Raw genomic sequence first — 25,413 nt, forward strand, 5'->3', positions numbered from 1 at the left:
GTTAGAACTACTGGAGGATTCTTGTTGCCCAGGTTTACGGTCCTGGTAAGACCACCAACGACTTAGACTCAGGGCGTCATCGCCCGGCCTTAATATGGTATGTAGTGTGTACATGCAAGGATTAAATAAAAACACCACCACGGAAATGTAATCACTAATCTCTGGCTCTAAAGGTAATTCCAAAAAATATATATTCTATGATTTTCTTCATTATAATCAAATCTATCTCTGCTGTGAGCAGTGAGTACATATCTCTGCAGGAATATTCTTCATTAAACAGAAACATTAAGACTCGAAAGAACTCGCTTCTTCACTGCTAAAGTACCGAGCCTGTTTCTTTTGCTCCAGGGTGAGTGAGTGTATCTTACACAGGAAGATGAACTAAACATGCATTTGCTTAATAGTCATTTATAACCAGTGCTGATGGGACTGTGAGATGGCCCATCAGAAACAATACCATTTGGAGTCATTTTGGCGCATACCAAAATGAATGCCACTTTATTCTTCTTCAGTCTGTTATCATGAGCAAACAGGGAGGTCAAAAAGGCAATTATTAGCAACGTGTCTGTTGGGATCAGCTAAATAATGATCTATAATACATTTTGAAAGATGATCCTAATGATGCATAGTCTCTAACTTCAGTGTGTCTCATTGTCTCAAGTCCTGCTGAATTTTTAGATGTATAATTCTATTTTTATTCTTGAGGAACCACCATTAGGTGATGCAGATACATCAACTGCTCCTTCTGCTGTGATGGGTGGAGTTTGCATCCGCCTGAGCGCTCCTTGAAAGCCAAAGGTATGTAAAGCTGTACATTGTGTTCAATGTTGAAGTTCCAAAGCAAATGATTGCTTGAATTTCTCTTCATTTGTTTTTAATTGCCAGCATGTTTTGCTCAATTAACTCATCCGTATGCACGTGCATCCTGTTAGGCACACCCATATATACTTGCAATTAAAAGCTTAGAGAAGTAGGTTGTTTCCGCTCCTGAGGAACCGGCATTCCTTTTCCTATACATAAGCACTGCACGCGTGAGAATCAGGTGGCTTCTGCTCACAGCAGCCGAGCCACGCATAATGTGGCCTTTCAAGGAAGGAAGACAGGAAAGGTGGCTTCTAATCAAGGACTTATTCAGGAGCCTTCGACGAACTGGCACGCGGTCGCGTGTAAAAGTATACGCATGCAGTTTGCACATTTGTGTTTGTGTCTCCGTGCATGTTCATGTTCTGTGCGTCTGCTCGGAGTTCAAAAGGTGAACTGTGCCATATGGAGCGTGCATGCAGGCTCATGCGTGCCAGTGTGCATGCGAACCAAGCTCATCTGTGCCGAGTTCAAAAGGTTAGCCGTGCCACGGGGCTGCAGATCCTGCCTTAATAATTGAGGCTTAACAAGCACAAGTTAAAGCATCATGATCCTCTCTGTCAGTCAATGCTCAGACATGAGAGCAGCAAAACATGCTTGTTTATCCTAAATCAATTATTCACCTGTTCATATAGCAGATGGGAAGCCCATCTCCCTTCTCATCGCCCCGCAGGCTTCTGCTTTAGTCGCTGTGACTGGGGACTTGTTGATTTGTATTTATTTTTTAATAATGAGTTCTTCTTCTCAGTAAGAGGAACAAACACACCTGACCACTCATCTCTTAGTCACCAGCGAAGAAATAAAACCACCTCCATCAATCTCACCACACCTCTCTCTCTCTCTTTCTCTTTTAAGGAAGGTGTGATATTCCTCTCAGCCATGCTGGAAAACTAGGTGGCAACTCACGAATATACACTTTTTATATTTGTCTATTTCACACGGAGACATAACACAGCGGGACAAGTCTGAGGGATTTCAAAAACAGTCATGTCAGTTCTAACATTTCAAATCTCTACCTAGTTCTGCTTTCAGGGTAACATTAGGCACCAGAATCCACTTCACAATGAGTAGGTATTACGTGTTTTGTCTGAATATAACTAATGGATGACGTTACTTACAACCCTCTCGTCTGACTTTGAAGGCATTTTGTCTCACCCTGTTTTAAAAGACGTTTTTAAAAATATAATTTTTAAAATCTGTCTGTCTGTCTCTCCCCAGTTAACGTAACCACTTCCAGAATATTGGTATTTCTGCATTTAATATCTGTTTGGTTTAGAGTCAGTTTGAAAGAGAATTAACAGTAAATAGGGGCAGTTTATTTAATTTTGTGTCAATTTTTTTGACTGTATGTCTGTATATACTGTATATAATCTGAAATACAGTTTGAATTTGTCATTACCTTTACGAGTGAAAGTAAATTGCAATCTGACAAATCATGAAATCGGATTACTAGTGTTACTAATAAATATTAGTATGTAACTGAGATGCTCCAACCCAACCCATGGATGTATTATTATCATTATGATTATACATCCAAGACCCAACCCTCATTGTCATTGTCACACATTCATTGTCACTGTGTGTGTGTGTGCGCAGTGCAAACAGGCTCACACAATGCAAATGTTCAGCACAGCTGGCAACACCTCAGCTCTCGCACCGTGCCAGTGCTCATTCCCATGGCAACATTATCAAAAGTTCAACAGCCATGTGGCAGCTGTCCTACGTGTTCCAGCAAAAATGGCCATTCAAATGTGGATTTGAATAAATATGCTCATCCTACCCATTGTAATGTGTGTATCCGTGGCTGAGAACACTGTGCAGAGAGGAACAGCCTGCGAGGGAAGGGAGCAGCCTGGTCTCTCTGGGGGTTCGGTAAGCCTACATCTGGGGATTTAGAGTCAGGGAGGAGTAGGAGGAGGGAGGAGGGAGGAGGCAGGGAGGGTGAGGGCCAGCAGGGGCTCATTCCCAGTGTATACAGGCGGAATTAATGGGAAGCAACAGGAAAAGGCTGAATGTGTGCACACCTACCTCCCTTAGGCCTTAAGGATTATAGCTGGAGTGCACACACACACACACACACACACACACACACACACACACACACAGGCTTTTCACAAATACTCGCTCAGTCTTGCAAACCTCATCGTTACTCAGTCCCTCAGATGCTCATACATGGGCAATCTAGTGGTCACAGCCTCTTGTTTTTGTTTCCCTCACACCCAGAACATTATGATTCCCATCCACTCCCTATTTACTCAGGTGTATCTACACCTTTAACAGGTAGACTAAAGGGTGACTAAATTCAAGCTGCAGTCAAATGACGAATAAGCGCACCCTTTCTTTTTTCAGTTTTTTTGTTCTCCCTCTCCCTTTCAAATCTAATGGGCCGGGACTCAAAATGTGTCGTGCCTCTCCTGACACGATGAATTAACTAGTGTGTCTTTTGCATCCGTCCAAGTCAGCAGTTGAGGCGAAATGGGTTAGAGCCTATTGTTGTCCTCGACTGAAACAGAAGCTCCTGTGCTCAATGCAAAAACCACTGTGTCCACACTGGCAGTTTTATTTGAACGTCATATTATATTACAAATACATTTTGTGTTGTTTCCTGTTTCCTTTATCATTGGTTTGAAACCGAGTCTGTGACAGCCAGCCAACGGACGTTATATGTGGATGTATTGATTACAGTTAATAAGATTAAGAGAATAGTTTGATGAAAGCATTTACATTGTTCACAATGAGCGAGTTGATATCTCTGTATTGCATCTCTTTCTGTATTTGTATAGTATTTAAATGGTTACATACTCACGCTACCAAAGCAAATGGAATACAATAGCAGTGGCAGTGCAAGCTTCCGTCACACATTTCTTATTTAACTTTGACGTGCTGTCTACATTGGAGCCATGGATTCAATGGGTCGAACACCAAGAGTAGCAACATAGCTAGAAATTAATTGTTAAAAGACACCGGAACAACTACAAGAAAGTTATCTTTGATGTTCTATTTATGAGTAAATAATATATGAAATCAATAGGATAGTATAACTGGTAGAAGGTTGTGGAGGGGGGGGGGGGGGTGATCATTTGATTATAAATGTCTTCCGCTAATCGGAATAAAACAATATGAACACATGCATGTAAGAAGTAAAGAGGATGTCACTTTGTGGTCGTCCGTTTACAACCCTTTCACATTAAAAGACTCACGCATGTATTCGACCAAAAAGACCAAACCTAATGTTATGAATGTTGAATAGCATACTTTTACTTTACAGCTGATGCTTTTGTCCAGAGCAACTTATAATCATGTTACATCCATACATCGACGCAGCCACAGGGAGCTATTCAGGGTTACGTGTCTTGCTCAAGAACACATCGATTAGGGCGGGGATTGAACCACCTTGAAAGACGGCCCTGCTCACCACTGACCCATAGACTGTACTTGATTTATGTAACTAATTATTTATTTCTTCAACCCTTTTTCAGAAAACCAAATGTTATCCAGGCTGCTTTTCATTTGTCTCTCTCCCCCCGTGTCTCCCCCTAATAGGTTACAGAGAAGCAAGGGAATGCAGAATGGTGACCAGCAGAAGGCAAAGTCATCTCACCAAAACCATTTTGTTCCCCATCATCTCGGCGGTGGTAAAATATAAAAAGAAGGGGGAAAAAAATACAGGTAGTGTACGAAGCAGTGTGCTGAGGAAAATGATAATGAGCAAATGGAAAGAAAGGGGGGGGGAAAAGTCCCGGTTTCCTGTCCTGGAGGAAGAGTGGGCACCATTGTGAGTAGGAGCGGGTATGGTGTTTGAGAGTGTGTGAGGCATGCGTACGTGCAGCGTGGTGAGAGCCTTGGCGGAGGTGGGGACGAAAGAACAGGATGCAAAGCCCTTGAGGAATGTGAACAGCACGGTGGCACGTCTGTGAAACTCATCCGTCCCTCCGGTGCACCGCTTTCCTTTCTCACTCTCTCCTTCCTTAAGCCTCCTCCTCTCTCTGTCCCTTCCCTCCCTGTATGGGACAGCAGTCACACAGTCAGCAAGAGGGGGAGATCTGTACTCCGAGATAGTGAGGGATATTAAAGGAGAGTGGACGAATATGAAAGAGCGGCGGCGGGCAGAAAGGGCCTGTAGGGACGTTGAAAAAAGGTCAGAGAGATTGTCCTTTGAAGGAGAGTGATAGAAAGAGAGATGAGACAACTGCAGTGAGCGGGACTCAATCCCATTATCCCTTTGAGTTCTCAAACTCTCCCTCACATCTTGCTGCCCTAGTATGAGTCACATATACTGCGGGATCTCAGGGGAGCCCTGCAAATGACTGCAGCTTGCGGCTCACGACTTCCAGGGTTGCCCCGGTGACCTTTTGTGCCTCTCCTCCACCTGCTTATGCCCCAGAATCCCTTGAAGGTGGGAAAAGTCGTTTTTATAAAGTATTTAGCCTGACTCCTAATTGTGCCGTTTACCTTACACCTGAACTTTCATCTCGTAACTCACTCTTGCGTATCAGCTCGGATCTTTTTTTCTTTTTTGACAAGTAGCCTCGGGCCTGTTTCCTTCCCATTCATTGCGTCCACATTCTTTCCCCATGTAAAAGCTCTGCCGTCGCACCCCGACCCGTTCCCATACGCAGCCCCCCACCCCCCCAAAAAACAGCTGCTCTCCATTCGTCCTGATTATCCCGAAGACCAGACCAGAACAGACCGTGTAACAGGAAAGCACAGGCTGCACTTTATTTACTGTGCTGCATGCTGCTTAGCTCCGGCTGGCTAACTAGCCACAGCAGGCCTGCATTCCAGCCTTCTGCAGTCAGTCAGCCTGCGAACTGTGTACCACACTTTGGAATTTGTATCCAAAGTGGCTCACCTTTCATGTTTCCATCCAGCTGGATGGTTATATGTTTTGCCAAATTACCGACTGTCCTATAGAACAACCTTTTCACAATGACTGTCAGAGGAGATGCTCATTTTCTTATGGTGACAATGAGATTTGAAAGGAGTCATATTGACTGGTTGGTTGCAGCTTCTCAAACGTGTATATGTTCTGGCCTTCTATGATTGTTAACAAATATCTTTGGTTTTTGGACAGTTTGTCGGGACAAAAGAAAACATATGACGATGTCAATTGTGATATGTCTTAATTTTCTTCATATGTTTCACATGTAAATGTATGAGTCATCATTCAGTGTTTGCAGAATACAAGAGGCTGCTGCTGCAGTTCCTGAAAGAAGGCCAGTAATAATCTAACATGTGTCTGTTGTGTAGTTTTGTGACTGTTTGTTGTTATTTATTTCCTCTCGTATCCTTGCCAACAAGCCATGGGGGCGCGTCAAGGTCCCCAATCATCTGATATTGTTTTAGCAGTAAAGATGTTCTGCCTGATTGAACTGCACACTCACACGAGCACGCGCGCAAACACTGTCGCTCGACGCGGTGCCGAGGGGGGCCGACAGGATATTGCTGGGTCAGGGCTACAGTGTCTGCTTCTCTGGGAAGTATCCAACACACGCCCTCAACCAGGGAGATGGAGAGAGAGACATAGCAGACCTTGAAGAACGGATCCTTGTATTCACTGGGGACACCTTACCTTTTCTGCTCTGTTTCTATTTCAAACGTCCTCCGTGGAGGACGGTGGGAGTTTCAGGTCTTTTTCACTGACTCAGTGCTAAGCTGTTTGTACTAACCAGCCAAGGGATGTTTACTGGTAAACACAGCTGCTCGATACGGTGGAGATTGTGGGGTACATTTGAATTAGCCGATAATACTTTTTTTTATTATTTTGACATGAATTTTTCATTAAATTGTGGATGACTAGTTAAATGTCAGTTCATCATTATCCAGTTCATTGTCTCTAGGAATAATAAAGGTAGTATCAGGTTTTTAAGATAGTATTAGAATATACCACCCATTAAGTCCTTCAAAGTGTGATTCCTTTTGTTCCCTTGTTTCAAATTAAGCTTCTGCACATTACAGATAACACAGCCTGGCTCTGCTGCATTGTCTTTTCTTTTCTTAGACAATAGAAGTTGCCCTTCAACAACGATGTACCAAATTAAACCCAAGAATGCAAGGGCATGAAAGCTTTGTGTTTACTATTCTGTAGCTGACCGTGACATCTGACCTCTTGGGGCTGTGGATCCTAGAGCAAGAGTTGACATGATTTCATGCTTTCTTTCCAAAGAGTTAGATGGGAAGATTGACACCACTAAGACATCTGCCCATTAAATATATATATATATATATATATATATAATATTATATATTGTTGCTATAGGTGCACCAAATAACTGACAATCATGTTGTCTTAACATTCAAGAATGCATTCATGCAGTGTATGTGTGTATATATATATATTCATACATATATGAATATTTATATATAAATATTTATATATATATATATATAAGAAATTGTTTGCCATTGCTTGTCCTTTTTACACTGAAATAAAAATAAGCAAGATGTGATATCTTATTTAGTGACCTTTAGAAGGGCTGTTAGATGGATTATGTTCTTCAGACAGATTTGTTTACCCAGGTTCAGATTTGTAATGCAAAGTTAAGCCCATAAGCTGCTGCCTGTATCGGTACAGCCTATTCACCGGAGAGATTGGTATCGTCTTCAATCTTCAAAAATCAGATTTCCCACTAAGTGGATCTATTCCCTTAAAATGATAATATTATTACTTCAAGCCAAAGCATGATACACAATAAGGCCTGATCCCTGGACAACAGTCATACAGTTCAACCATTTCCTGAGAACACAAAGCACACAGATGATCACGATCAGCCTACATTTGCTGCTTGACAGGTGAAGCAGGTGGGAGAGCCGTGGGTGTCGTTCAACTCGAGAGGTGAGATGAAAAACCCGGGTCGGTGTCGCTCTCCAGCCTCCTTCTGTTCCGATTTCTGCTCCTGCGTTGGCGTGAGCCCACTCTCTTCTCCAAGGGCAAACAAAAAGAGAGACGGCAGCAGGTTGTCAGGGCAACACAGGAGCCACACACACACACACACACACATGCAGGTGATAGTTTGCAGAGACGTGTGAGGCGAATACGTCACCGTAGATCTGTTTGTAAGCGCGATTGAGAGCTCGTGGGCTGCAGCCGAGGAACCGCTCACGACTTCTGCCGATGAGTGGGAACCTGAAGTTGGCCGCATGTCTCAAGCTTTATTTATACAACGCTGTAAAAGTGGTGTCCTACTTTAACAGACACTGGACATGATGTATTACACCAGACCTCCCCTTTTTAAAATAGTACACAGATTGAGATCATATTGATGCAACTTTGTATGTGTGTGTGTGTGTGTGTGTGTGTGTGTTTCTCATGAGTTCCCTGAGACGATACAAGAAGACCAATGCTTTCTATTTTAATGAACAAGACATATATCACGATGTTGCTCCTTCTCTTAACCCCCAAAGAACGTGTCTTTGATAATCTGTTCTCGCTCTCTCTCTTTGTCTTGATTCCTTTCTCATGTGTCTGTCCCGTGTCATTCTCCCCCACGAGAGGCCCGAGATGGTTTTAATGGCTGGGCGTGCCCGCGCTTCACATGCAAATGTGGGGAAAGTAACGACCAGGCGAAATCAAGAGACAGATTCAAAACAAATGCCTAATTAGTAGCTGGGGATTCAAACGGAGCCAACAATGCCAGAGCCAATAGAACAAACATGTTTGGAAGATGTGGAGTCAAGAGAGAGAGAGAACGTGCTATAAATGTCAGGTTTGAAATATGCGTTGATGTTTACTTTCTGGTACAGAGAAAACACACAAAGCTGACAGTGTGTGTGTGTGTGTGTTTCTTACATGTGTCTAACTGTGTGTGTTAATTAACTATGTTATGCAGCGAAACATTACCGAAGGGGAAATAGATCTGGAACAGCTCAAATGCAGCCACCTTCCTCAACGATGCATAAAATCAGACTGACGCTGTCAAGTTCAGCTCTCGCTTGCAGATTAAATGATCAAAGCAGCCTGGGATGAATAAAGGATTCATTTGCTCGATGTTCTACGAGGAATTAATTAAGCAGGTATAGACGGGCACATACGGAGGAACGGAGAGAAGAAATAAACCCTGAACATATTTGCTTTTAAGGAAAGTAATATGTCTTTTTCATCTCTTCTACGTTTTTTTTCCTGTACTGTAAGGAGAGGAAATGCTACGCCTGCATGTTGGCAACAACAGACAAAACAATATGAGTACTGAAATTAAAATGGATACCTTTTGTAAGCAGACTGCCAAATCCCAATCCTAAGAAACCCTCCTGTGGACTCTGCCAAGGCTAATTTGGTCGCTCTGTTTCTGTTTCTGCACAGAACAATCTTGATTAAGATACACACCCCTCTAAGGGCCTGACCAACTACTTATCTCACAGTAAGGAAGTGAGGAAGGAACCATCAACGCTGACACAAAGGGTGGGCCACTTGCGATGTGAGCCGGCCATGTGTTGGTTTACGCAGTTTCCCATCAGCTATGGAGCTATGGAATTTGATTTATTCCAATGGATGGGGGGAAGTGGGGCGGTCAGCTTTTTTTTTTTTATCTGTGTCCTGAGCATTACGACATACAAAGCGTGGGATCTGCTCCGGATTTGATGCTCCGTGCAAGGAACAAACAATAAATGCTAAAAACGCTATTTCTTCATCAGGCTTCAAACTGCATGCATGAATACCAAAACAACAAACAAAACCCCCAAATAAAAACAAATATATGGATTCAAGTGTACCCCAGTGTCTGTAGAGGTACATGTATTAGTGCTGACAAAGTCATAATAATAATAACGTCATTCTAGTCTTTACTCACATTTTGTATACTGTTTGACTTGGATGCAAATGTTCAACCTGCTTTTATAAAAATGTATTTCATGATCTTTCAAGATTATCAAAGAAATAGTTTGACAGTTTTAGAAATATGGTTATTTACTGTCTTGATGAAAGTTTGACTTTCACATTAGTCCGTTAAATATGAAGTTACTGTCTGGAGACAGTTAGCTTAGCTTAGCTTGAAGAGGGAAACAGCTGTTTGTTACTAAATACTCGCACATAAAATTCTTATCTAACTCACAGCAAGAAGGCCACTTAGTGTGGTTCCCAAAATAGGAAACATTTTACTGTGATAATTCAAGTTTCAGGTTTACAGTTATTTCCTGATTTACGGTAGCCTACATGCCAAATGTATTTACTACTGTTCACATGACAAAAGGAAGACATGGTTGTAAAAGAGAGAAATAATTAAGTCATCAAAAAGAAGAAGATGGAGAATGGTGTTAAAAGGACTGTTCACCCCAAAATAAAAAAATACATATTTTTCTTCTTACCTATGGTGCTATTTTTATTTTTGTGTGAGTTGCAACGTTTTAGAGATATGTGAGAGATATGAATTGTCTGCATTCTCCCGATTATTATCTTTACACCTCGTTGTGAGCATTTTCATGTAAGGACTATGGTTGAAAGGGAATAGTTCCAGCATGAAGCTGCCATTATATTTGAGAGAAGGCAGACATCTCGACAGCCCATATCTCTATAACTAGGCAACTCACACAAAAAATATAATCTAGATGGATAAATAGCCCTTCAGGTCCGACTCATCGTTTCCCCCTCAGGTTAACACATGTAGCTCTGTTCGAACTGTTCCTGTTGTTTGCACTGTTCATGCTCTTAGCTGCCCACAGTCGCCATGTTGAGGCTCGTGCGGAGGAACTGGCTATATTCTCTGAATTCTGTCGTCAGCACCGAATGACAAGTGAAAGAGAAGAAGTCCAAGAGGACATGGGAAAGAGGATGTCAAAATGTGGGTAGGACCAGTGGTGCTCCTGTGTTGCACTCCTCTTCCCTTCAGCAGGGGTGGTCCCCTGGCTAGATAACCCCAGCCAGACAGCTATGGGTGATAGAGATCAGATTGAGATGACAGACTGGAGAGCTGCCCAGAAACACATGCACGCACACACGCACACACACACACACACACACACACACACACACACACACACACACACACACACACACACACACACACAAAGTAATGAGGAACAAATTAAAAGGGCATTCTGTAGAAAGAAAAGAAAAGAAATCACCATTGTTGCTTGTCTAGTTTGAGAAAAAGAAGTGAGTGAAAACAGAAGGCTGGAAGTTCTTTGTTCGATCAAACCAACACGTCAACTTCCCAGAACTGTCTGGTGAACCTGCAACAAATGCCCCCCGTGTATCTTTTACAGTTGATCATCCTCTATCTGAACAACAACAAAACAAACATTTTCTTCATGCTGAAAAGGGGGCTCTTTTTAACACATGAGAGTGGATTGAAACGGTTATGAAAAGCTTTCATTCGAAAAAAGGTTCGGTGTGGGTTGAATTTCCTGGCAGGATTCTAGACTTGTTTACATTAAACCTAACAGATTGAGATGTTTCTGATGAGGCGGCTGTGGTTCGGAGTTAGAGAGGGCCCTCTCTAAGATTGGTGTTTAATCCCTGGCTCCTCCAGTCCGCATGTTGAAGTCTCCTTGGGCAAGATGCTAAAATTGCACCCAAAGGATTTGCCATGTGTGTGTGAGTGTGCGGGACGGCTATATGAGTGTAAATGCAAGTCTGTTAACCATTTCTCTTTATGGAGTTCTGTCAGGAAGAGTACATATGGTGTGCCCCAAGGTTCAAACCTAGGCCCCCTTATCTGTCAACCATAAACTTCTTTCCACTGCTACATAGACAACATACAGTTATACACCACCCACTTGACAATCTGAGCCCTTTAAACAAGTATATGAATTGCATTTCAGAAGTCAGTGATTGTTTTCTTCAGTGCAATGAGAACATCGAAGATAACGTTATCGGGGAGCATGGGAATCTAATTTAAAATCTTACTTTACTTACTGCTAACCAAACCATGTAAAAATGTAGATGCCTTGAGGAGAGCTCAGTGTGAGGGCCAAACTAAACTTTAAAGAAGAGAAAGGCAGGAGAAAGGCAGATAATTTCAAATATATACAGAAAATAGTTTCTTCACTTCTGTAAACAGCTGCTCTGTTAAAGCAGCTGCTATCGCAATGAGACTTCGCCTGCACAGTTGCCGCACGTTATTGAGAGTAATGGAGTTAATTCAACATTTCCAAATGTTTATGTTGCACTGAGAATGTTTTTAACATGCCTGTCTCAAATTCCATGTGTGAGAGGTTGTTTTCATTTTAAGACAAGCTAAAAACGATCTGAGATCTACAATGTCACAGATGTATATTCATGCACTTTTCCTTCTGGCCTTCAAACATGAACTTGTTCGGGGTCTTGAGTTAGAGGATAATGTGGACCAGTTTGCATTTAAAGTTAATAAAGTGGCCTTCTGACGGACAAAAAACATGCAGCTCAGATTAGAATTTACAAACTGGGGATTAGCATGTAGATACTCTGTAGTTTCCCTACTTAACTCCGCCTCGCCGTGAGTATCTTTCAATGTTTGTGCATGTGTGTGTGTTGGTGTGTCTGTGTGTGTGACGTCACTGACGTGTGAGAGCCCTCTATCCACGAGGTCGTTGTCTCTTGGTCCAGACGGCTCTGACTCAGGTTCTCAGTGTGGCTTCACTAATCTGCCGTAATTATGTCTCACAGCCAGCTCACTCACAGTCACACACACACACACACATATTGACTCCCTGTCTCCTTGACTCCTCCATTTTCTCTCTCTTTCTCTCCCTCCCTCCAGATTCTTGGTCCCCTCAGGATGGCTAGCAGTGCATGTGTATTTATGTGTATGTATGTGTGTGTGTGTGTGTGTGTGTGTGTGTGTGTGTGTGTGTGTGTATGACCCAGTGTAGCCCATGCCATGGGGCTACTCCGCTGCCAACAGACAGCTCAAAGGACTCCCTTCACAGCTTCAGGGAGAGAAAAAACCCGACGCAAATGCCTTTGTGACTTGCTGTGTCGTAAAAGGGTTTTCGCTGCGACTCATCCGCTGCACGCATCACACTCATCTCCCCGTATCCTGTTCCTTGTGCTTCATCCGCCGTCACGCCTCAGGGGGTGTGGTGATGCAAAAGATGTGTGGGCATCCTAAGTCCAGACTACCTAACCAGGTTCACAGGGTTCAGCTTTTCGAGGAAAGCCCTCGCGATGAAATAATTTGTTCTGTTGACACACCCTTTGGTGATTGTTGTCAAGATGTCTACTTGTTTTAATGAGTTGCAATCCTTGGATGTGATCCACTTAGTTGAACTCTTAAAGGATATAGCTGCTGTTCATGAAAGCGTCTGTCTTATTTGTGGAGTTTTAGCCATCTTACTTATAGTTAGAAACAATACACTAATCAAATGAATTATTAAGAACTGGAATAGTAACACATTACTAAAAAGGAGGTAACATAGGGCAAGAAACATGAGCAGTCAGACGATCGAACTGAATGAAGAACTGATTTTGGAGGAAAAAACTCAAATTAATTATTACCTACACTTTAAAAATTCATCATGGTTTAGCTCCGAATAAATTGATTTAAATAATCTGACTGAATAGTTGTTTTTTGGGTATTATAACGATAACTTTGGTTTGAACAAAGTTATCATTACTACTAAGAAAAATGGCCAGTCCTCTGAAAGTGAGACCCAAGCTGGTATGAACCAGAACTATCCTACGTTTCGAATGATAATGCCAGATGAATATGTTATATTACTTATTAGTGTTCCTATTTCTTATTCTTCCTCCCATTTATTTCCACTGTATCACACTCATTATATTATAACTCATTACCCTATAGCATTTCTGCATAATAGTAAGAAATTATCATCACAATACAAACTAGAACGAGCACTCGGTAGAGCGCATACCTTCGCATATCACAAGATTGGGCATTGAATTATGAACATTTTGGCATTAGTTGCATGCCAATTGGATATAAATTGACCGCGCTATAGTAAAAAGAAGATGTTGACCTTTTTCATGACCTTGACCTTGATTTTTGTCCCGATCGATCCCAGAATCTAATCAAATGGTCCCCGGATGATAACCAATCATCCCACCAAATTTCATGCGATTCAAGAAGATGTTGAACTTTTTCATGACCATGACCTTGACCTTTGACCCGATCGATCCCAAAATCTAATCAAATGGTCCTCGGATAATAACCAATCATCCCACCAAATTTCATGCGATTCGGTTTAATACTTTTTGACTTATGCGAATAACACGCACGCACGCATACAAATACACGGCGATCAAAACATTACCTTCTGCATTTTCAATGCGAAGGTAATAATGAAATGTGTTCATTTGATGCTTAACAACAAGCTGAGGCTACAATATCCATCCTAATTGTTTTCACAAAACACCCTTAAACCACTCCCACTGCCAAAGCATGACTTGTTTTGTGAACACATACAATGTTTATCTTTGGTTTTGCCACCAAAACAAACAGTTTTATTATACAATAAATCTAAAACTAGAAAATAGTCACCACTGTAATCATTATTAAGCTCACATTTGTGTGGCACTTCTCAGCTAGATATAAGGCACAGAAAACAAGAGCAATGTATAAACACACCCTGATATGATACCCTCAAAAGAGAACTCACAGGGTTGTTGGAGATTTTAGAATTAATTCAGCATGTTATGTTAAATCAAAATCATAATACGGTTATGTCAGTTTTATTTACTGTTATATTAGATTCTGCTTTACATTACGTTTCTGCTCACTGTCACTGACGGTCACTGATAGTAAGAAAAATAATCCATCCATAATATGTCACCTTTTGAACTTTATTGTGGAAGTCCTTTATGTGGAAGTCTTTTCAAGGAAGTCTGTAAAAATACATTTTTCAATTGTGTATAAACAGCAGTGATCATGATAGAGGTCACATGAACAAGGAAATGAAAAGTAAAATCATTCTTAATGACGGGATGGGAGTATGCACATAACGAATCAAAACATACAATGAACCAGTGTTTAGGTAAACAATCATTACAATTAGGTAAAAAAGTAATTTACTTAATTTGATCCAACATTTGATTGTTCCTCACTGCACCTTCTATAATAACACATGTACTAAAGAGGAATACTAAAGAGTACACTTGTGTAATTTAAATTGTAGTGCAATGTGTTGAAGTGAACTCCATTTACCCTTAAGTAGTGTGTTCAGAAAGCAGGTCGGCCTTACAGGACAGACCTGTTCCTTTGTGTGTGTGAACCCCTCTGAGCTCATTAAACTGTTAATATCGCTGTCTCCCGCTTCACAAAACCTGAAAGCTCACAAGATACTGCATGCTCAAAGGCTGAAACACACAGCCCTACACACACACACACACACACACACACACACACACACACACACACACACACACAAAGCCTTGCAAAGCTTTTCTGACTAAGTGCGTACCTGACTGCTTGCGTACACACACACACACACACACACACAAGCACACACACAGACACGGCTGCAGCACAGCTCTCTTATTTAAACTGATGTGAGTGCTGTCACGACATCCGACTAGTTCTATTTGTTCCACAGAAGCCTTGGCGTGAGAGAGCAGGGTCACCCCACTAGCTCTGATGCAAATCCATTCAACGCACACACACACACACACACACACACACACACACACACACACACACGTAATGGTCCTGCAGATAAGCAAAAAGACAGAGAGACAGACAGGCAGGCAGGCAGAGAGACATGTAGAGATTGAAGCAGAGAGAGAGACGAGTGGGCACAGAGCTGAACAAACAGACAGAGACAGACAGCGAATCATAATAAAACATAATGAAATTGACAGTTATCCTGAGCTACTCCACTTACTAGTGGCCTGGCCTCGCATAGCCAGATCTATTTCCACTGCACTGGCCCCGCAAATTTCATTCTGGGATAGGGGGGAAAAAAGGTGCACTTGCTCGTTTGTATTTCTTTAAAGCAATCACAAACGTATTGGGCGCAACTGAGCACAGGATGTAGGGGCCACGCCCTTGCAAACTAGATAGGGGAAGGGGAGGAGAATGCCAAGTGAAATACACGGGCAATGGCAGACTAATACCCATAGTCAAAACCAGGTGAGCAATGGCAGCAAGAGGTAACTGTTACATTTTAAAACGGTGGTGCAGGTGGACGATCAGCCACTGAAGGCAGGTTAAAAGGTCAGGGTTCAAATATGGGGATTAGTTGCAAAAGTGTATGCCATTTGGTAACAGAGGCATCCATTTCCTTCATTTACTACATTGCCTTCTTCTGGGTGCTCTGAATATAAAACCAGAGTCTGTCTCTTTTCTATATAAAATGAAACCTGTGAATTCAGTTCAATTCAGTTATTTGCTGTTATTATTTGCTTCTGTACTTATTACATCTGCCTGATGGATCATGGAGGTCTGGATCGTGGTCCATGCCTACTACCAACTATTCATACACTCTGTCATATTCATTGAATGTGTTTGACCCCGGGAAAGGGTTTTTGGGGAGTTGTCCCTGATCCGATGTGAGGTCCTGGGACAGGGAGGTCTATGTGTACAGATTGTAAAGCCCTCTGAGCAAAATGTGTAATTTGTGAGAATGGGCTATACAAAATAAACTGAATTGAATTGAATTGTTTGATATGTTTTTTACATTACAGTTACCAATATAGTAATCTTTTTTTCAGATGTGTGCATTTCTTCATGAGAGACTGCTCCTAAATATATTGGGCAGTCACACAAGCCAGTGAGGAATTGGTTGTCATCTGTGTGATTGAGCAAATCAGTGGTCTACAAATCCTTCATGAATTAGGATCATGAGGTTACACACAGCGAGTCAGCGACGCAACATAACAGGTGGACAAGTCTTAGATCCGGATGGAATGGAACATGGCGTGCACTAAGGGGTCATTCGGTTCCACCAAAAGAACAACGAGCACAGTGAAAGCGGTGCTTGGGTTGCACGATTAGGGGTAACTGGGTTAGTGAGTGTAGAAGTGCTTATGTCACAAAAGTGATATCATGACACAGGAAAAAAGTTTGACCTTGTAATTACAGTGTGTGTGTGTGTGTGTGTGTACTTCACCCATTGTCAGTCCCTGTTGTGTCTGTGGAGTGCTGGTATGTATGCTGTGGGGATTTTGATGAGTTAAACCTACAGGGTTGGCCATTGGATTTGTCCCGCATAGCCTAGCCTAAATATGTCAAGTGTGACAATATTAGTCATTTCATGCCCCAAAAAAAATAGTGGGTCATATTAACCCTTCCCTCTTAAATCCGTGCATGCAGAAGACACACACGCACTTTTGCCTCTCCCCCCTCCCCCTCCTTCTCCCTCCCCTCTCTCTCTCTCTCGCTCGCTCGGTCTCTCTTTCTCTCTCTCTCTTACACACATGCACGCAAGCACACACTCAGCATGCTTCATTATACACTTGCCCACACAGCATAGCGTGCTGGAAACAGACTCGATATGTGCCAAGCTCCCAGTCCCTGCAGGCTCAGTGCCCCTAAAACACTGGATGCACCTTCCCAAAGTAGGTTAATTTGCCTTTGCTACGGAGAATGCCCAAAATACAGTCTGGTAGTCTCATAAACAATTATGACCGCGCTATAGTAAAAAGGGGGGAACATTTCAGCTTTCATCAATTATTAACCTGGCTGTTCAACATCAGACCAGCCAAAGTGAAATAGATATGAGCTTTTGAAATCCTGATGATCAAGACACTCAAAATGTTACAATAACACCGATGTAGTCACATACTGTATATGCAATCAGATTATTCTGAAAGTGGGTCAGACGTTTTACAAAACATTCAATAATGTATGTAACAAAGAGAGCTCTGATAAACATTTTACATGACGCAATTATTCTATTGTCTATTGTCCATTGTGGTCCAGTTGAGTACTGCTTTGTGTACGATGCTGCATTTCAGTAAAGGCCTGCTGCTGCCCTTCTTCCGATGCCCTTATCACAGGGGTATTTGAGGATATGGCCGGTTTCAGAGCGGGGAGTGAGACAGAAAGAGGAGGGGGAGGAGAGGCAGGCGGATACAGAGAGAGGGCTTGTCTTCCTTCTACCCTCTTTGGCATAGTAGGGTGCGAGGCTTGATTACTGTCTCTCTGCCTGAATTAACTTTTTCCCCTTTTGTCACGTTCACCGATTTTCTTTCTGCTGTGCAGGCAGATAAACAAGCACGGAAGGTAAGCTAGACGAGAGTGGGCGGGTGCAATTTGCATCACAACGACTGAGTCTGCACGATTCAATGACCGGTCTAGAAATAGCATGAACATGCATCACAAATGTAATCAGAGCAAAGAGTTCTCTCACCCTCTCTGTAATGGTGGGTGGGTGACATTAGCCCAGATAAAGACACAGGGTTGCTTTGGTCAGCCACAGAGAAAAAGGGAAATTATATCATATACAAATTCAGAAATGTGTGTCCAAAGACATTTTGTACACCAACTCTGCCGGCCCTGCGGGAATGTCTGGCCGTTATTTCAAATTACTTCTGAGGCGATGAATTAAAGGCACACAAGCCAAACAGAGCATGGAGCGTGACCAATGCATGCAAGCAGGCAGAGCTCAGCTGATGAGTCTTCAAGGTGTTGTCTGCCTGCATTTTATACACAATTGTTTATTCATTCTCCATTATTAAAAAACAACAATAATTAGGTGTCCTTTAAAGACAAACTTAGACAGCTTTTTTGGTGTGCACTTCTTGGAAGGCTCTGACATTTTAGAAACTGTACTTTTCAGCTATATTGAGTTACACCATTAATATATTAAGTTACATGAGACGATCAATATGAGTTACATTTTCTTGTACGTTAGCTCATCTGTTAACTCTGTTCTTGCAGGTCACATTGCCACAAGAACGCCACTTGCCTGTCCATGTCAATCAAGGCCCTCCCTGCCACGCTCTGTCTCTGGCTGCCGAAGCATAACATTGAAATGATGAGCATTCGATTCAGATTCAGATTCAACTTTATTGTCAGGCACTGGGGCAACAAAATGTAGTTTTACATCTGACCAGAGAGTGCAAAGAAGCAGTATACCATAAATCTAAAATCTAAAATGCAGTGCAGATATGGTCAACAGTGTAAATGAACAAATATATATAAACAGCATGTGCAAACAGCAAACTAAACAAACAGCAAACCAAAAGCCAAAGGTGCAAGTGACATTACCAACAGATGACTCCATCCCCTGAGACTGACAGTGGTCGAGGTGGTTGTGGCAAGGCTTAAGTTGCTCAAGATGTTAGCATAAGACGCTTCCTCAACGAAAGTTGATGAAAATAGAAGTTTCTGAGGTCTAAAGATGGCCCACGGTTAAGATGGTGTTGTTAGGGAATATTAGGGTATTTCCCCTGGGAGTCATGTACTCCTATAAAAAACGGAATTGAATGAATTCACATCATATTAAATGTGGCTAATTTTATGAGACACAGCTAAAGGGTCATTTTAAATTCAGGACAATGCTCTTACTTTGGTAGGAAAATACACTTCCTGTGCTAAATCCCCGCCAACTTGACGGTCAATGAACGTTTCTACACTGTATGGCTGGACTACGTCGTAGCCATAGCAACAGCCCAGAGCATGGCTGGTGTCAAACATTTGAGTCTTAAATGTACTTTTTCCGACTTCACTCCGCAGGAGACTGTTGACTATGGGTAGGTGAAGGTTTGTTCCGTTTACAGCTAGATACCAATCACACCGCTTCAGTCGTGTGGCTGCTGCTGCACGGATTTGTTGACAGGTTAGTTAACCTAGCTGAACTAGTTAGCTTGTCAGCTGGTTTAGTTTACACCCGTCTCTGGGATCAGCGTCACTCAATGAAAGCTGCACACGTCAGCGTGTGTCCCTCATTTATTTCACAAACACTCACAGCGACGCAGCGCTTATGATAGATAATGTTTACTCTGCACAACAAACATCGCAAGTAAACAATGTGTCTGTCATTTAATAATGAGTACATGTAATTAACTATTCAACTTCATTGTAATATAGATGATGTGTAATCTCTGCAATGTAGCTTACTCAAGTCTGATTTCCAAGGATATATATATATGTATATATACATATATATATATATATATGTATATATATATATATGTGTATATAGCCGTATTTATGTGTATATATATACACATACACATATATATATGTATGTGTATATATATATGCATATAGCTGTATATATGTGTATATATATACACATACATACATAAATATATATATATATATATATATGTGTATGTGTATATATATGCATATAGCCGTATATATGTGTATATATATACACATACACATATATATATATGTATGTGTGTATATATATATATGCATATAGCTGTATATATATACACATACATACATACATATATATATATATGTATGTATGTATGTGTGTGTGTGTGTGTGTGCTCTTGTCATGGGCAGCCCTCCATATATCTAAATCCATGTTGTGTGCATGTATGTATTTGGAAATGGTTGATTGAAAAAAAAAAACATTATCTTGTCTCCGGGGATTAATACAATACTTCATCTTCTTGTAGTTGCTAGAGAACACAAGATCAAAACGTCCTTCCGCTCACCTGATCCATGAATATTCCATTTTTCTTTTGCATCTATGACATGTAATTATTTTAACTCCTTATTTCACGATGGGGGGCTGGGTTAGGGGACATTTCGTCATCCAGTTTCTTTCCTTCCAGAGTCGCCGGATGCTTTGTGCCCTTCGGTGCAGCCGAACTACGGGCCCCTATGAGTCTATATGTTCGTGCATGTTTCCCTCTCACGACTTAGGCATGCGTCCATGCAGAATAGATCAGTTTATGAACAGCTTGCCTCTCTCACATTAGACTGATTAATAGTTCAATCAGGGCTAAAACGGACAAAATGTCACGGGGGAACAGTTGCAAAGTCCGCTCCTCATAGCGGCTTCCATCTAAAAGGATTGGCCTGCTTAATGCTGTCACATGGGCGTTACTAATTTATCTGTGTTGTCTGAGCCGGCGATTGAGGATGTCTGCTGTGTTTTTAAATGCTGAGCCTGGAGACAGTAGGGGGGCAATCAGGCTATGAGCGTGCGTGAGCATGAAGCTCTCCGACGAGGCAGGGGTTGTCGATCAGCACTAGTGTGTGTGTGTGTGTGTGTGTGTGTGTATATGTTAGTGTGTCAAGTTAAACCTACACTGGCTTTGCATGAGTTCTTAGATTGGATGTGCATCTGTCCGTGTGCGTTGTGCATGTGGTCAAATCCTTGTGTGTCGATGCTGTACATTGTCCTGCGTGTTCTCTCACTCTATTTCCCTCGGATGCCCTGTGAGGGCATTTATCGTCTGGCATGCAGACGGGCACGGGAAACCATCTGATAGGAGAGACCTCTGGCCCCCTAAATTGACTAGAGGTATTTAATCTGAGGTCAAGTGTTGAGTTGGCGTGATGCTTTCATCTCACTAATGGTGCTCTGATAGATAAATGCTCCACTGCACACACACACACACACACACACACACACACACACACACACACACTAATATACAGAGAGCGGCTGGGTTAGGCTTGCGCTGTCCGCCTCTCACGGCTTCACCGGCCTCTATTACACAACATGGGAGAGCTGGATGTTCTTTGGCTCGCTACTAAGAAGCTGAGCACAGCACATTGTACACTTTTTTTCCCCCGGCCGCGTTTTAGTGATTTTGTGGATATTTACCACCCTTGATGGTCGACGATTTCCTTGAAACCTTGGGTCGCTCTGCCGTGGACGACAGGCTAATATATGTGTCAAAATACCCTCAGCTGTCAAAATGCCATAATCTACAGTCTATAAACTTAATGCCATACGCTTGACTGATTAATCTATAGAATAGATTGTACGGCAAATGGGTTTAATATGGTGGACATCACGCTAAGGGATTTACCCTTACGTTAACCTCAAAGTCTAAGTGCTCGTCATCAGTTTAAAAGTGCCACCCACTTTTATCCTGAAAAGAGTCACATTGCCTGAGGTAGTAGAACTACTTTGGTATCAGGATTTCATTTGTTTTCGAGTGATTAAGAGGCACGGTTTGGTTTTGACACGCATCGTGTTTTGTCCCGAGGCCGCTCCTGTTGGTCATTGTGTTCCAACTTGAAAGGGGTTGTTTGTATGCATGAATCTAGAAGTTAGAGAACAGAGACAACACAGGGAATCACCTCACAAGAGAGAGGTAGAAGAACATAATACCAATGAAACAAAATAGTTTCTCCCTTTAAAGTCGGGATGAAATATAAAGAAACCTTTTTAACTAACTTTACCAATCTATGCACATAGATAATAATAATATAAAATCTAATCTTCTTGTGAAACAACGTATGATGAGTGTTTAATATTGACCACTTTCTACCAATTCTATAATTTCCTTGTGACTGTCCACCGTTCAAATATTCCATTTCACGTGGGAATACGTTCCAGTACAATTACATTAAATTAAATTCAGTTTATTTTGTACAGCCCAAAATCACAAATTACAATTTTGCCTCGGAGGGCTTTACAATATGTACATCTCAATCTCATACGACGTCCCTCTCCCAGGACCTCACATCGGATCAGGAAAAACTCCCAAAACAGCAGAAAAAAAACTTTCACAGGGGAAAAAAGGGACGAAACCTTCAGGAGAGCAATGGAGGAGGACCCCTCTCCAGGATGGACACAAGCTAACGATACTCTAACTATTTCACAGGGACTTTGTCATTTCTACATACGTTTAACAGTAGAGCCAAAACAATTAGTCAATAAATCAACGCCTTAATGAGCAAATTTAGCCAATTCCAAGTGTGACGATTAATTAATTATCAATTAATAATTTTTTTAAGCAAAACATTTCAAATATTTATTGCTTCTAGATCTTCATTGTAAATTGATTATTTAGTGTTCTTAGTCAACGCAAGGACTTTAATTATGCCTCCTAGGTCTCCTGTATGCTCCACTGCACACACGATATATCACTATTCCATCCATTAAAAAACTAAATCGACGGATCAGTATTACAAATAATATTTAGGTGCTGCCCTAGTTAGCAGCACCAAATGGGAATCCATATCACACACCCGAATACCATTTCCACGATTGTTAATTCTGCTGATTTCCGCATGCCCAGGAGACGAGGAGAGATCTAAGGAGGCGGCGCAAGAGGGAGAGGAGAAGGAAATGAAGACGCTTCTTCACTGCCCTCCAATCTACCCACTGCCCGAAGAGATAGAAAAGGTAGGCAGTTCAAGGAGCATGTTCCTGAAAACACACACACACACACACACACACACACACACGTTCCCTTTGTGACCAAAGCAGCATGTTAATGAAACACCATATTGCCACAACATATGTTGGTAACACATAGGATTTTTTTTCTTCTTCTACAACCCAGAAATATAAATGTATATGTTACACCCCGATGAGTGTTTCAGCACTTCTCTCTCTCGCTCTCTCCCCCTCTCTATTATTATAATATTGTGCAGTAATCCATGTGATTTGAACAAAAAGTGGGACAATATTTCCCGTTTTAATCTTCCATCTGTTTTAAGATAAAGCAATTAGGAAATAACATGGCAATGATGGCGTGTTGCACTGTATCCTTGTCGATGTCAGGTGGCAGTTACATATTCCCATATGATATTCCATATGGTATGAATATAAATTAGCAGGTAATTTTGGTTCCTTTCAACGGGAAACATACGGGGTCTTTATTACAAGTTAAAGCAGTGTGTTCTCTGTTTGTCAAAGGAAACTATATCTCCAAAGACCATGTTTTCCAGAAATTATTCACTCCTTTTTTTTCCACTGACATTTTGAAAAGTTTATTTTTATATGCCCTTATATAAAAAGAATGCTCTGAGCACACATAAAGAAAAGTAATTACGCTAAGAAAATGTTCGTCGTTTATCTTCCCATTCGGTTTTGAGCGTTTACTTTGGTCCTGAACAACGTTTTTTAATTTCTTCTAGCTTTTGGGAAACCCAGCCAACATGGCGTCGTCTGCACTCACAATAGTACCTTTGTATATCATCTCTTCCACATTAGAGCTGCTGAATAAACAAACAGAGCAGCTGGCTGGGTCGAGGGACCTCTGATTGCTTTACCTGCAGCTCCCCAAAACGCTCTGGAGAACTGGACAATAGTTTTCTGTCTTTTACAATCTTTCCACTCCACGCTTCCTGCGCTGTCCGACCTTTGCTTGAGCTAAACTGTTCCCAGCTCTCACTATTTACAGAGTACAATGTTGTCATAGATAATAATCTGGAATTATCCGCTAATATGCTGAGCCGTACTGTACACTATTAGTTATATTTGGTCTTCTGTGACCAAGTCAACATGGAGCAGCAAGTTCACAGAGGTAGGATGACTCGATGGATCAAAGAGGCTGTTGCGCTCTGCGCTCTCTTCCTGTCTCTCTGTTGCCGTGTCCGTCGCTCTGGAGTCATTTCTGGAATTTCTCGTTCAGGCCAGTAGATGGCTGTGAAGAATACACCCCCCAGGTATTATCCGAGGGAGGCCTTTCCATGCCTAAGCACAGAGAAAATCTCTTAAAGTCTCCTACAAACACATCAATGCATACACAGTGAATGCACACCTATATATATGTACACACACACACACACACACACACACACACACATGACAGTCCATTCATCCCATTTGTCAATCTATATCTCTGCCTGCTGCGCCAAGGCCAACACACTCAAATGGGAATCCATTTTATTTATTTATTTTTATTTATTGTTTCCTGTGGTGGCCATCCATCTCGTGTGTGTGTGTGTGTGTGTGTGTGTGTGTGTGTGTGTGTGTGTGTGTGTGTGTGTGTGTGTGTGTGTGTGTGTGTGTGTGTGTGTGTGTGTGTGTGTGTGTGTGTGTGTGTGTGTGTGTGCGTATCCATTTCAGTGCTTCTGTTTATGATTTGTCACAAGGGGCATGTGATAACCAGACACAGTGCAAAAGGAAAGAGAGAGAGAGAGACAATAACAAAGAATGAGGGAGGCAGGGAGGGCGAGTCTGACATTGTGATCATTGCCCATCTGGTTCAGTATCTGCCCTCCCTCCCTCCTTTTCCTACCCTTGTCATCCACTCATATTCCAATAGGTCCATAAAATAGAGGATGCTCTGGGCTTAGCCCCCCACTGAGTACACTTCAGCAACATTTATTGGAGGAGGCTTAGGTGGCTGGGGCGAGCGGGGAACAAAAAACAACAGAGGCAGTGTGCGTGGCAGGCGCAAAGCTGTGGGCAGCACCATGTGCACTCGTCGGCGTGGGAGGCAGAGAGGAGGTGGTGTACTAACAGGCCCATTTAAGTGCTGTTAATCCTGGTGTGCTGGGAGAGGGCTGGCACCAGGGTTTAATGGTGGGCTGCTGAGAAGGAGAGCGCTGCGGTTACACACAAACACCATGCCTCCCACCCACACCCTGGGGCGCAGAAACACACACATACCAGCACTGGACTTCCATGATGAGAGTGTGTTTATTGTGCAAACAAACACGGGGATGCCGCTCAGACACAGGTGACACACGCGTGACTAGTGACTACGCGCGCTCTTACATTACAGGACAGCGAAGGAAATGATGTCAGACAGGAAGTGACACCACCAGGAGCATGTTTTTCATTTTGGGGGTGTTTTTTCCC

The 25,413-nt window shown here is 42.1% G+C and overlaps 1 protein-coding gene across 1 annotated transcript in view; it reads left to right on the forward strand.

Moving 5' to 3' along the window:
- The first annotated feature begins 18,732 nt into the window (after positions 1 to 18,732).
- The window catches only part of lekr1 (leucine, glutamate and lysine rich 1), a 77,934-nt gene continuing 71,253 nt past the window's right edge, over positions 18,733 to 25,413 (forward strand). The window contains exons 1-2 of the mRNA XM_056441213.1: positions 18,733 to 19,426; positions 22,898 to 23,004. Of these exons, the coding sequence (XP_056297188.1) occupies positions 19,423 to 19,426; positions 22,898 to 23,004 (111 nt within the window). The 5' untranslated portion in view covers positions 18,733 to 19,422. The remainder of the gene's footprint in view (positions 19,427 to 22,897; positions 23,005 to 25,413) is intronic.

The sequence above is a fragment of the Pseudoliparis swirei genome, chromosome 20 (genome assembly GCF_029220125.1).
Source record: "Pseudoliparis swirei isolate HS2019 ecotype Mariana Trench chromosome 20, NWPU_hadal_v1, whole genome shotgun sequence".
Lineage (NCBI taxonomy): Eukaryota > Metazoa > Chordata > Actinopteri > Perciformes > Liparidae > Pseudoliparis > Pseudoliparis swirei.